Here is a 14,563-nt window from a genome sequence, read left to right on the forward strand (position 1 = left end):
GAGGGAGACACATCAATTGGTTGCCTCCTGCACGACTACAACCAGGGCTGGGGATCAAACCTGCAACCCAGCCCTGGCCGGTTTGGCTCAGCTGTTAGAGCATCGGCCTGTGGGCCAGAGAGACTGGGGTTCATTCTCCACTAAGGGTACATACCTCGGTTGCAGTTTATCCCCAGCCCTGGTTGGGTCATGCAGAAGGCAGCCGCCCAATGTGTCCCTTTAATGTCGATGTTTTTCTCTCTCTTTCTCTCCTTTCTCTCCCTCCCACTCTATCTGAACAAAAAATTGAAAAATGTTTTTGGGTAAGGATAAAAAAAACAAACCCTGCAACCCAGGTATGTGCCCTTGACTAGTAAGTGAACCAGAGACCTTTCCGTCTACAGGCAGATACCTAACGGCTAAGCCAAACTGGCCAGGGTGAGAGACGTTTTTTTAATCAAGAAGGGTTGTTAAATTTTGTCAAATGTCTTTAGTATCTGTGATGATGATCATATGACTTTTTCCCCATAGTTTCTTAATACTACGCCTTCCTTGCATTCCTAGAAAAAACTTCAGTTGATCATTATTCACTGTTATTCTTTTAATGTTTAAATTTTGATTTATAAATGTTACCTCAGTGTAAGAGAGATTGAGCAGTATAGAGATCTATATAGCTTACTGCCTGAATTTTGTATTAGCTTGATATTCATGTTATATTTGCTTCATAGGAAAATTGGGAAGTTTTCTTTCTTTTTGTACACTCTGGAATAGTTTCAGATCATTAGACTTACCTGTTCGCTACAGGGTTAACAGTGTTTCCATTAATTCTGTGCATGGTACTTTTGGGGACATTATCATATTTATATAAACCAGCGATTTTCAACCTTTTTCATCTCATGGCACACAAACTAATTACTAAAATTCTGCAGCACACCAGAACATATATTTCTTGCCAATCTGATAAAAAAAAAAAAATAGGTATAAGCCCTGGCCAGTTTGGCTCGGTGGTTGGAGCGTTGGCCTGCGGTCCAGAGAGACCCGGGTTCGGTTCCCGCTAAGGGCGCATACCTCGGTTGCAGTTTGTCCCCGGCCCTGGTTGGGGTCGTGTGGGTGGCAATCACTCAATGTGTCTCTCTCACATCGATGTTTCTCTTACTTTCTTCCTCCCTCTCTCCCTTCTGCTCTATCTGACAATAAATGCAAGAATGTCCTCAGGTGAGGATTAAAAAAAAAAAAAAAATTCTGCCCTGGCCAGTATGGCTCAGCGGTAATACCTGTGGACCAAAGAGTCCTGGGTTCGATTCCAGCCAAGGGCACATACCTCCATTGCGGTTCAGCCCTGGCCCTGGTTGGGTTGTGTGGGTGGCAACCAATTGATGTGTCTCTCTCACATCCATGTTTCTCTCCCTCCCTCTCTCCCTTCCTCCCTCCCTCCCTCTCTCCCTCTCTCCCTCCAGCTCTATCTGAAGATTAATGTAAAAAAAAATTCTTTCTCTGGCCAGTTTTGCTCAGTGGTTAGTGTCAGCCTGTGGACTAAAGAGTCACAGGTTTGATTCTGGTCAAGGGCATGTATCTCAGTTGCAGTTTGATCCCTGTCCCTGGTTTGGGGTCCTGTGGGAGGCAGCCAATCGATGTCTCTCTCTCTCATCGCTGTTTCTCTTTCTCTCTCTCTCTCCTTCCTTCCCTCCTACTCTGTCTGAAAATCAATGGAAAAATATCCTTGGGTGAAGATTTAAAAAAAAAAAATTCTTACAGCACACTTATAGACAGATGAGAGTAAAAGCTGGAGTCAAATATTCTCTTTGGTCCTTTTAATTTCCTTTGTGTCTGTGGTTTTCTTATTTCTTATATATTTGGACTTCCTCCCCTTTTTACTCACTAGATTAAATAGTGATTTAACTATTTTACTGATTTTTCTCCCAAAGTTCCACTTTTTGGATTAATATATTAGTTCTGCTAATGTTTTTCTACTTACTAATTTCTGCTTCCATATTAATATCTTCAATTTGACTTCTTTTAGTTTACATTATCAGGTTTTTTTGTTGTTTTTTTTTTTAGTCATATGTTTAATTCATTTCTTGTTTTATTTTGATAAGGATATTTATGGCTGTGAATTTTCTTCTTTACTAATTTGGTTGTATTCTTTAGGTACCAGTACATATATTTTTCTTACTATTGTTTTCTAGAATTTTGCAATTTATTTCTTTTTTAACTCAAGTCCAAGGTTTTGTTGTTTTAAGATGGAAAGGCCCTTGGTTTTATTTTTTAATTTGAAATTTATAATTTTGGTGCATAGTTATCAGAGTATTTGACTATCCTTTTGTTATTTTTTGGATTTATTGACATTTTCTTTATGGCCTTTCTTGAAGGTTAATTTTTATTAATATTCCATGGGGACAAAAATGGGTTTTTCTTTAATTAAAAAATAATTCATAGATAGTTTTTTCTCTAGTAATTTTTTACTGAGTACATATATTCATCTAAAATTTTGAGATCATAAAATCAATATTTGGCAATAATGTAAAACCATAACAGCAAAACTAAAGACATTGTATAATAGATACTATCTTATTAAATGGGAAAAGTTTTCTGAAGTGTGCCAGTATTATGCATTTTCTATGCATAATTTATGTGTGTATAATAAAGAATACTTTAGAACATAAACTGAAAATTTAATGAAGAATAAAATGTATAAAGTAGGAAAAAACTTAAATCTATATTTTATGAAGTTTAAAAATGAATTTTGAAAATCTGTTAGAAGAAGTATGTCTTTTTAATGTGTATACAGAATATTTCGGTTTTGGCACCAGGTATCTGCAAACAGTGTGGCATGATGTTAATTTATTTTAATTTGACAGATTTAAAAATGAAGGTATAAGGAGGGCTCTAATGCTTAGGATTCCAGTTTCATGATTCTTAAGTAAAATTGGTATATGTCCCTGAGTTTGCTTCTATACTCAGAATGTTTGTTGATGAGTGGTTGAAGATCTCAGAAAAAAAGATACCTTTGTAGACTTAAACCCCTCTTTTAACATTGTCTGGGGATGTCTAAGTTGACTTGATAACTTGTAAAAGTTACATTAACTTCTGTTGCAAAAATAGGTTACCTGTGTAATTTCTATATAATATTGTAACTATCTCTGTCTTCTCTGTTGTTTTTTTTAGAATTTTTATTTGGCTGCTACCTTCAAATATAGGCCCTAAAAATGCCAACTTGTTTGGATGTAGAAGATGACCTGGATAAATGAGAAAAATTAAGAAAGACATTTTGGTGAGTGAAAACTTATGTGAAAGAGCAGATATAGCTCAGCTTAATTCCAAGTAGTGGAATGACTCTACCAAAGTTACATAGCAAGTAAAAAAACGGTTTCCTTCATCTAGTGTTTTGTCAAAGGAGAAGATAATCCTTCAGCCAGATTTGGGAAACATCAGCATATTTAATGAAATCAAAATTTACTAAATTTGAGTACCTTCTGTTCTTCTAGGGTTAAGACCTTGCTTAATCTCTTTTTTCTTGGGAAGTCCACAGACCTTCCAAGAGGCACATCATAATATTTAAATGGATTTTAAATATCTGGTCTCCTCCAGCAGTACACCAAACCCACATAGTTCACTCAGGCCTAGTGCTCTACTAGTTGATTACGAGTCATACCTGGATTGTCAGATTTAATTAGAAATTGATAACTGATGGCTTGCCTGGCCGGTGTGGCTCACTGGTTGAGTGTCAGCCCATGTGCCAAAAGGTCGCCAGCTCAATTCCCGGTCAGGGCACATGCCCCGGTTGTGGGCTAAACCCCCAGTGGAGGGCATGCAGGAGGTGGCCAGTTGATGTTCTCTCTCATCAATGTTTCTATCTCCCTCTTCTTTCCCTCTCCCTTCTTCGCTCTCTAAAATCAATAAAGAAAAAATATTTTAAAAAAAGAACAACCCTTTTTTAAAAAAAAGAAAACTGATGGCTTGTGGGCAGTATGCAGCTGCACTGTAATTGGCCCATAGAGTATTTTCCAAAAATGTAAATCTCTTTTAAAATCTGGAGATTGCACTAAATATATGGATTTTAGTCTTTTCTTAAAATTCAGACTATCTATTATTTCTGGGCCTTTAAAACTTCTCCCATCCCTCCAAAAGAAAATAATAAGCTGGAGCAAAATTGTGGGTGTTCAGTATAGATGGGTATTCAAGTTTCCCATTACCCAAACCATTCATACAGTATTTGCAAATACATTTAATATCTAGTGTTCTTCTCTTATTTATTTTACCTGCCTGGCTCCAGTAGGTATGTGAGTTTGAAATCTCTGATATAGATAATAGTGTCTTGTCTTTTGCTATTCAAATAGAATAATTTGAATGGCCTGTGACAATACTTTACCAATGATTCAGCTACCTGCAGCAGATAAAAATTCTGAAGAGAAAGGACTGGTTTAGATAGCTGAATATATATAGTATATATGGTATGTATATATTTAAATATATTTATTTTTAATCCTGTGATTTGGAAGATATTCATAAGTAAGCTTCTAAGCCTTCCTGATGTCCAGTGGAGTTTTACCTTGGCGCAATGCTATGTTACTGGTGTGCTTGCTTTTTTTTTTGGTAAACTTTTTATTATGAACAATTTTAACCATGTATAAAATTATAGTACAAATAATACCTATATACCTGTGACCTATAGTTAACCATTATTAACATTTCATTTTGCCATATTTTCTTAATGTATTTTAAAGTAAATTACAGGCATCATGACATTTCACCCCTAAATGTTTCACTATGCATCTCTCTCACAGATGTTGCTCTCTCCCTCCTTCCCTCCCACTTTGCCTTTCTCTCACTGTATCTGAAAGTATCAATGGCAAAAATATCCTCTGGTGAGGGTTAAAAAAAGGAAAGTTTTTTTGGAAGGAAGGCCAGCAATTTTCTTTATAGACTGCCTTTCAATTTCTTAGTTTTTTAAGCAATTGTGTAGTGCCCATAGTACTGTTAAACTGGTAGTTCCTGAATTTAAATGATCTGGCTTATGTGTCTGCCATTAGAGGGTTTTCCAAATCTTGATACATAGCTTTTGTGGCATGACCAATGGCCTTTTCAAAGTCCATATTTTTTTGGTTGGTTTCCTTCTTTGCAATTAAAGATTCTTTTGGAAAATGTTTCTTAAATTTTAAATTCTCTTCTTACGGTTGTTCCAACTTTGGAACAGCTGCTAAATAGCCACAATTTTTAATGCAGTTTAATTTAAGCAACCACTCTTTTTCTGCTGAGCAGCAGCTTTTAAGCCCTAAAAATCTTTTAAACTTTTATTTACCTTTAAAGTTCTTTAAACTCTGTAAAATGCAGATGGCAATTGACTAAAGGCGGTGGTATTTCTAAAGGATTTTGTGAATGCTATTGTTCTTTAACCACTCAAATCATACTATTTCTTAGTAACAGTTACAATACCAGCCTATAAGTTGCTCTGGTCAAATGTTAAAAAATTTTTCTCCATATTTACTTATAAAAATAGGGCTTTTGCCCCCTATGATTGCTTAGATTGGTTTTTGGAAAGCCTTTGCTCTTGAAGTTTAGTGACTACTTCAGAATACAAATTAATACATTCTTCCATTTATTCAAGTAATATAACCATATTATAACATATTTAGTTTGTGTTTCCCTAATGAACTTATAGCATTTTAAAAATAAGAAAATTTACCGGTAAATATACCAAATAATTCAGTTCTGTCCTAGACAGTTCTTTGCCTCTATAAACATGTGTTAACCTTTTATTTTTCTTTCATAAAAATATTTTTAAATGTTTGTTTGTTTTGTTTATGAATCATTATTTTCAGCCATACCACTATTAATAGCCCTTAAAAAGTTGTTTAAAATGGTCCACATAAAAGACTTTAGGATTTTAGATAGTCCTCCAGATTCTTTTAGGTTAGAGAATGAGGAGAACTTTAGAAACCTTAGCTTCTCTGTAGCTTTTGTCAGGACAGGAGTAAGGCAACTCTTGGGGAGCTCCTTGTGCTGTGGGGTCAACCAAAGGCTTATATAAATTAATTCTCAGAAACTACTTGTTTTATTTTCTTGTGATCTCATTTCCTTCTCACCATACTCTAGACTTACAAGAAGGTAGCATATAACATAATAGACAAATATGACATAATAAAAGGAATTTTATTTAAAACTTGTGTATTTTTATTTTTAGTATCTTTAAGAACTAATTATTATAGAACATCTTAATTAAAATATTATCCTCTCTGTAATTAATTTTTATAGTACTTATTATTTGACAATTAAATTACAGTTCTCACAGAACTATGGATTATACATTGTTGATTGTATAATTATGCATTGCAATGCTTTTTCTATCTTCTCTTTTCAAAGGTTTTCTTATTGTCCACTTGGCACATGCTTCTGGAATAATATTCACCATGGTTTTGGATGACCTTCCAAACTTAGAAGACATCTATACTTCCTTGTGTTCATCAACAGTGGAAGACTCAGAGATGGATTTTGACTCTGGACTAGAAGATGATGACACAAAAAGGGAAAGTGTTTTGGAGGATTCTACAATCTTTGTGGCCTTCAAAGGAAATATAGATGATAAAGATTTCAAATGGAAATTGGACACAATATTGGAGAATGTGCCCAATTTGTTACACATGGGTAATTTGCTTTAATTATTTTTTCCTTCCAAGAGTTTGCCCTTCTTTGGTTATTTGAGTTTTACAAAGTAAAATTTTGCTGTACTGGTTTGAAAGACTGATTTTAATTGTAAAGTTGGAATTTTAGGATTTTTTTTTTTTTTTGCTAGAAATACTATTGTGTTCCTTTTTTAAAAAAATGTTTTTATTGATTTTAAAGAGAGAGAAACGTCGATCAGTTGCCTCCTGCACGAACCAGCCAGAGCACTATTATGTTTCTTTTAAGTTCATGGAGGAACTGAACTTAACGTAGCAATACTTAAATAACCCACTTTAGTTAATAGGAGTATTTCTCATGACCCAAATATATTTATTGTTCCTAACTCTCTGATCTTCAGTTTCCTTATGTGTAAAATGAAGAGGTTTGACTATATCCTTAAGGTTCCTTAAAGCTTACAAAAATGTTTATGGTTCTACTTAAAGAATACTTGAAATTTGTTCTCTTGAACTTTAGATCAGAAGTTACTAACCAACAGGCTGCTGGATCTAGCCATCCGCTGCGTGTTATGGCCCACTTTTTTGTTGTTGTTGTTAGAATTTTATTGCCAGTGCTTTAAAATTTTAAATATTTTACATAAAAATCCATTTTGGATTTGTCTTTAAAAATAGAAAGATCTGCCCTGGCCAGTTTTGTTCAGTGGTTAAAGCGTCAGTCTGTGAACCAAAGAATCGTGGGGTCAATTCCAGTCAAGGGCACGTATCTCGGTTGTGGTTCGGTCCCCAGCCCAGGGTCATGTGGAAGGCAGCCTATCAATGTGTCTCTCTCACATCAATGTTTCTCTCCCTCTCTCATTCCCTCCCACTCTATCTGAAGTTAAATGGAAAAATACCCTCCAGTAAGGACTTAAAAACAAAAACAAGCCCTGGCCAGTTTGGCTCAGCGGTTAGAGTGTCGGCCTGCGGTCCGGAGAGACCCGGGTTCGGTTCCCGCTAAGGGCACGTACTTCGGTTGCAGTTTGTCCCCGGCCTTGGTTGGTCGTGCGGGTGGCAGCCACTCGATGTGTCCCTTCACGTCGATGTTTCTCTCTCTCTCTCCCTTCCTCTCTCTCCCTCCCACTCTATCTGTACAAAAAAATGGAAAAAATATCCTCGGGTGAGGATTAAAAAAAAAAAACAAAAACAAAAACAGAAAGATCTGATAACTTTGAGCTCTCCTTCCATCCCAGATGGTGCTGAATAGCAGCAGCCACTGAAGGCAGGTCCTCCGCTCACCACAGTTTCCATCTGGTCTCTTCACACATTTAGATCACCTGTCTTAGTCTTGTGGGCATTTGTGTTTTTGAACCTTGGTTTAGATGTTCTCCATCTTCTCTGGTTAGCACAATTATCTAATCCCTTCAGACATAGTGCAAAGCCTAGGTTTTATCCTTCTTTTGCAAATCTTGATGTGATCAAATGCTCATTAGCTTTTTGAGGCTTGGAGGTTTTTTACTTTGAGATTTAATGTCAGGAGGGAAGCTGCTGTTTTTTTCAATGACTTTTTTAGTGTTATGTAAGACTTCTTTATAGTTATGGATTATTTAGCATAGTATTACAGAATTTTATGTGTTAAAGTTGCAGTTATCACTGTCATTGTAACTGTAATCACAGTCATAATATATTGTATTGTAAGGACCCAGCTGGGCCTGAAATTGTTCATTGCTCATAACTACCCACATTTCCCCCTTGTTTTTAAATTGCTGAATTAATTTATTTATAGATTTAAATAAATCACTAAACCCCGACTTATGCACTTATCAGATTACATTCTTGGTACAAAAAGTATTTGAATAAATGTCCTCTAAAAAAAAAGTAGGTATTTTAAGTAAAATCTCAAATATGATGGAAATTTTTTAAATGTTTGATAAAATATATCTAGGTTATAGACAAGGATTTTCTGTAACCATATCACAAGTTGATAATATTATAAGCATATTTGATGTTTGTCTAGACCATGTACAAGATTCCAGTACTCTTCAGATTGGGAAGAAGCCCTGTTGCATCTGTACTCTGTGGAACCAGGATCCCAAGCTTCCTGCCTTTCGCTGTTCGGAGGCATAAGTGTCATGGAAAGGAATTTGACCTGAGAATCTCAGAGCTGGATTTTAATGCTATCTCTGATGTTGCTAGGTAGCCACAGGATCCTGGGCGAACAATCACTTAGCCTTTCTGGGCTTCAGTTTCCTCGCCTATAAAATAGAGTTGGACTAAATATTGCCTAATCCTTTCTGAATTTATGTGATTGTATTATCTCACTGGTCTTAGCAAGTGGTCTCTTTTTCCCCACATTAGAACAAGTGAATTTCATGTCAGGATAAGTTGAAACTTTCAAAGTATAATGGTTTTGGAGTTGGCAGGAGCATTAGGCAACATGTAGGCACTTTCCCCTATCCGTGGATTTTTTTTTTTTCCTTTATTGATTTTAGAGAGAGAGGAAGGGAGAGGGAGAGATAGAAACATTGATGAGAAAGAACATCAATTGGCCACCTCCTGCATGCCCCCCACTGGGGATTTGGCCCACAACCTGGGCATGTGCCCTGACCGGGAATCGAACTGGCGACCCCCTGATGCATGGGTCAATGCTCAACCACTGAGCCACACCAGCCAGGCTCGTGGATATTTCTTATTTTGAAAACAGTTGCGCCCACAAGACCATTTTCTTAATATTGGAATATATAACTGAATAGAGGATACAAAAGATTTAATTTAGCTGAGTTTTAATAAAAGGGAAAATGATTTTGTCTGGTGGTGTTGAACAAAAGTTTTTTTATCTGCTAACTGGACCTGGGATTTGCTTTCCATCTGTAAAATATAATTACAAACAAACAATATTACCTCCTCAATTAGTTAATTAAATTTTTTTCTTTATTGATTTTAGAGAGAGGGAAAGGGAGAAGGAGAGAGAATTAGAAACATCGATGAGAGAGAACATCCATTGGCCGCCTCCTGCATGCCCCCCTCCACTGGGGATTTGGCCCACAACATGAACTTGTGCCCTGGCTGGGAATCGAACTAGCGACCTCTTGGTGCATGGGTTGATGCTCAACCGCTGAGCCACACCAGCCAGGCTCCCTTAGTTAATTTTTATATCTTCTTTTAAAAGCATGTCCTACCCTGGCCGGTTTGGCTCAGCGGTTGGAGTGTCGGCCTGTGGTACAGAGAGACCCAGGTTCGGTTCCCACTAAGGGCACGTACCTCGGTTGCAGTTTGTCCCCGGCCCTGGTTGGTTGGGTGGCAGCCACTTGATGTGTCCCTTTCACATCAATGTTTCTATCTCTCTTTCTTCCTCTCTCTCCCTCCCGCTCTATCTGAACAAAAAATGGAAAAATGTCCACGGGTGAGGATAAAAATAATAATAATAAATAAATAAATAAATAAATAAAAGCACGTCCTGAGCCCTGGCTGGTTTGGCTCAGTGGTTAGAGTGTTAGCCCGCAGACCAAAGAGTCGTGGGTTTGATTGTGGCCAAGGGTACATACCTCGGTTGTGGTTCGTCCCCGGCCCTGGTTGGAGTTGTGTGGGAAGCAGCCAGTTGATGTGTCCCTCTCACATCAATGTTTCTCTCTCTCTCTCTGCCTCCCCCTTCTTCCCCCCAACTCTATCTAAAGATGAATGGGAAAAAAAATATTCTCAGATGAGGATTAAAAAAATAAAAGCATGTCCTGAAGTTTGTGTTGACTTTTCAGTCTTGCTGAAATGTAATGTTTTCATATCCTAACTGAAGCTTGGTTGACCAATTTATGTTGTTTTTCCCCTAAGTTTGGTGTGCTTCACTTGAAATTCTACTCTTGTTTAAAGTAAGAACAAATTTTAAATCAAAGACATAAAGAATCAAGACGTGAGCCCTCCTTAATTCAAAGCATTTATAGGACATTGGAAGATGTATTTGCTCCCTGTCTCTATAATAATTATCTTCCACAGGGGTTCTCAGTGAATATTTAAATATGAATATCACAATTTCAAATATTGTATTTGAGGAGGTAAAATTGCTTAACCTTTTATAAGTGAATCTATTAGTGACCTTTAAATAAGTGCTGTTTCTTTAAATAAGCTGCAGATTCCCTAGTATTCTACAATTGGCATATCTGCATTGAACTTTTATGAATTCACTTGAAATTTGAGACTTAAATGTTCTCAGCTTCTCAGTTTACATACATTGAACTGAGTCCAGAAGTAGATATTATTTTATTAATTTAAACTTAACATCTCTCTTCTCTCTCATATTTCTTACTCCATTTTACTGCTTTACATTTATTCAGTGTCTGCAGTGTAGCAGGTCCTACACTAGGTTTTTGGCATATATTATCTCATTTAGCACTCATAATCTCATGAAGTAGTGTTTTCATGGTTTTAGAGAAGAGAAGGGTAACTTTCAGAAAGATAAAATAACTTGTTCATGGTCACCCAGATGCTAAGTGGTAAAGCTGGGATTAGATTTGAAGTCTATCTAACACCAAAGCCTAAACTTAGCTACTCTAAGCTGGTGCTCTACCTTGTTATTTTACTTTTTGTTGTTGTTGTTTGTTTCATGTTTTCTGGTGGCTAAAAGATTACTAACATTATTCTCTTTCTTTCACTACCAAGAATCCAGCAAGCTTAAAGTACAGAAGGTGGAGCCCTGGAACAGTGTACGTGTGACATTCAACATCCCCCGGGAAGCAGCAGAGCGACTACGGATCCTGGCTCAGAGCAACAACCAGCAGCTTCGGGATCTGGGGATTCTCTCTGTTCAGATTGAAGGTACCCATCTGGACCCAAATCCTAACAATAGCAGAATGTAGCATGATTTCCTGTGCTGCTTTGTCTGTTCTGCTCCTCTTCAGTTTCAGAATGCCAAGTAGCTTCTGTAATCCGTGCTTCACATTGTAGCCCCTTAGGATAAAAAGTGATTGAGTTTCTGGTTGGGTCCTGAAGCTTCAGCATTTGTAGCCTCAGGCTCCATTTCTGTGGTTGATTTTGGCTGTCAGCCTATCATTTTTCGATTTTACTGGCATTCTGACCAGGAACTGATTTGTGTTTTGAAGAATATCTTATTTTGTATATAGAAGTGAGACATATTTTGTGCAGTAGAATTGTAGGTTGCTGTGCCTCAGAAAGGGCAATAACAACAAACAAAGATTATTTAGAGAGGGTTATAAATACATTGAAAAAATGAGGTTCACCCTGGCTGGTGTGGCTCAGTTAGAGGTTGAGCATTGTCCCATGCATCAAAATCACCAGTTCCATTCCTGGCAGGGCACCTGCCTGGTTTGTGGGCTTCATCCACAGTAGGGGGCATGCAGGAGACAGCCAATTGATGTTTCTCACATCTGTGTTTTTCCCTCTCCCTTCCTCTCTAACGATCAATAAAAATATATTTTTTAAAAATACAAGGGCCACGGTCGGTTTTGCTCAGTGGTTAGAGTGTCAGCCCACGGACCATTGAGTTGCAGGTTTGATTCTGGTCAAGGGCACGTACCTCTGTTGTGATTCGGTCCCCAGCCCTGGTCAGGATCATGCGGGAGGCAACCAATTGATGTGTCCCTCTCACATCAATGTTTCTCTCTCTCTCTCTCTCTCTCTTCCTCCCACTCTCTCTGAAGATAAATGGGGAAAAAAGTATCCTCGGGTGAGGATTAAATAAATAGTTCATTAATAAAGAAAAATGAGGTTCAGAATTATTTGATAAGATAAGGAATAGTGGCTTAAACAATAACCAGTTATTTTGAAATACGTCGAATTGTCTAAAAGGATTCAGAAAAGTAAAATCAATTCACAGCAATCTGTAGGATATAGTATGAACTTTTAGGAAGAGTGGAAGTCAAGCAACTCTAAGATACAATAACACTCTATAGACTGTTAATAAGCATGTAAGTACATGTGCTCTTGATAAGAAACACATTACGTGGTTTCTTGAAAACCCCAAGTGTTTTATGGTCTCTGTTACCTGTTTACCTGAGTTAAAAGGGCTTTTTTATAGTGTTTTCCACGGGAGAAAGGAAACACCAGTTTCTTTTAATTAGATCTACTTCCTACAAGTTATTAAAAGGGTAAGATGATGCTCTCCTTCATTGTTTCTTTTTTTTATCCTCACCCCAGGACATGTTTCCATTTTTTGTTCAGATAGAGTGGGAGGGAGAGAGAGAGAGAAACATTGACGTGAAAGGGACCTATCAAGTGGCTGCATGACCCAACCAGGGCCGGGGACAAACTACAACCAAGGTACATGCCCTTAGCGGGAACCGAAACCGGGTCTCTCTGGACCGCAGGCCAAGGCTCTAACCGCTGGGCCAAACTGGCCAGGGCTCCCTTTTATTGTTAAAGTCATAAATTAAAACCTAAGTACCAGCAAGGAGGCAAAATAGATAGCATATATATCTAGAAATTAGGAAATTCACATATTACAGAAAGGAGTTCTTGAACTTTTAGGTAACGTGTGTCCCAGGTGATCTCCTTTCTCTCTTCACATTCCCTGGGAATTCAGGCAGGAGTGAAAGTGGTGGCAGCAGCTGTTCCGTTTGTGAAACTGGTAATAAGTTGATGCCTTTTAAATTGTAAGGGGAGGTGTTACCACTGCCATGGTGTTTGCTTGCAGGGATGGAGGGCAGATTGTTCCCCAGTCTGTTCTCCAGTGAAGAATACTCCGTGTACCTTCCATTTCTTGAGTTTTGTCCAAGGAGTTGGGGAGACATGATTTTTTGAGGGCATTTTGTAACCCTTCTGTAAATTCATGGTGATTTAAAGTGGGAGTCTACAGACTTTTTCTGTAGGGGGCCAAAGAATAAATTCTTTTAGCTTTGTCCCAACAACTCAACTGTTGTAGCACAAAAACAGCCATTTACAACACTTAGCTTATAAGTAATTGGTAATTAGAGGAATAATAGTAGTATAATGTGGAAATTGTGTTTATTTATATATGATTGTTCCTGGGCAGGGGAGCTAGAATAGTGGGAACAGAAGGATAATTATAAAGGGGGGAAAGCCTTTAGGTAAGCTGTTGCATAGGTGGAAGTCCTTTCGGCTTTATTTTAAGAAAATTAAGAATGAGAATTTACACTCAAGTACCTTCCCCAGAAGTGCACTCCCCAGCATTGCATAGCTCTTAGCTTGTGAAAAATTTCATTTCCTCCTGTGCCTGCCTTAATGGCATCCCCACTGGCTCAGAGCACCACTGCATCTACATTATCTCAGCACCTTTCACCAGGCATTTCCACTCTAGTATTTTGGGATATGTTGTTTCCACCAATTTTTGTTTTTATTACAGCTCTTGTTACAGAGCCACATGAGTTTTGAGATTAATCCAACAGTGTTTTTCTCCTAAAACTTGTTATTTTCAGTGTGAGATTTTATGGAATGTGAGATTTTTCAGGAATGCACCTACCATCTCAAAACACACCTATTATTCTTTGTAAGGTTATGATAAGATGACATCATCATATATTCAGTAAATAGCTAATGAGTGCCTGCCATGTACCAGGCACTGTTCTGTGTATAAAGACTATAACTAGGGTGGACTTATAATTTATCACTCTTTTAAAATTTGGTTTTATTGATTTTTTTAGAGAGAGAGAGATAAAAACATCGATGTGTGAGAGACACATCAATTGGCTGCCTCCTGCATACCCACTACTGGGGATTGAGCCGGCAACCTGGCCATGTTCCCTGATCAGGAATCAAACCAGGACCTCTTAGTCGATGGAAAGATGCTCAATCCACTGAGCCACATCGGCCGGGCTAATTTATCACTTTTGAGAGTAAAATAACTATTCTGAGACAACAGATATAAAGGAACTAGGGCAGACTTATGGTTACCCTTGTATAGTGATGGGGGATGCAGACAAAAAAAGCAAGTAAATAAAAAAGTACATGGAATGGCCCTGGCCAGTTTGGCTCAGCGGTTAGAGTGTCGACCTGCGGTCCGGAGAGACCCGGGTTCGGTTCCCGCT

The 14,563-nt window shown here is 37.7% G+C and overlaps 1 protein-coding gene across 5 annotated transcripts in view; it reads left to right on the forward strand.

The window, feature by feature from the left end:
• Positions 1-14,563, forward strand: part of NCOA6 (nuclear receptor coactivator 6) — a 113,002-nt gene that overhangs the window by 44,426 nt on the left and 54,013 nt on the right. For all 5 annotated transcript variants that reach the window (XM_036245828.1, XM_036245829.1, XM_036245826.1 and 2 more), the window contains 3 exons: positions 3,145-3,250; positions 6,340-6,621; positions 11,223-11,378. In XM_036245828.1, the coding sequence (XP_036101721.1) occupies positions 6,387-6,621; positions 11,223-11,378 (391 nt within the window). In that variant the 5' untranslated portion in view covers positions 3,145-3,250; positions 6,340-6,386. The remainder of the gene's footprint in view (positions 1-3,144; positions 3,251-6,339; positions 6,622-11,222; positions 11,379-14,563) is intronic.

This window comes from Molossus molossus, unplaced genomic scaffold (assembly GCF_014108415.1).
Source record: "Molossus molossus isolate mMolMol1 unplaced genomic scaffold, mMolMol1.p scaffold_m16_p_6, whole genome shotgun sequence".
Classification (NCBI taxonomy): domain Eukaryota; kingdom Metazoa; phylum Chordata; class Mammalia; order Chiroptera; family Molossidae; genus Molossus; species Molossus molossus.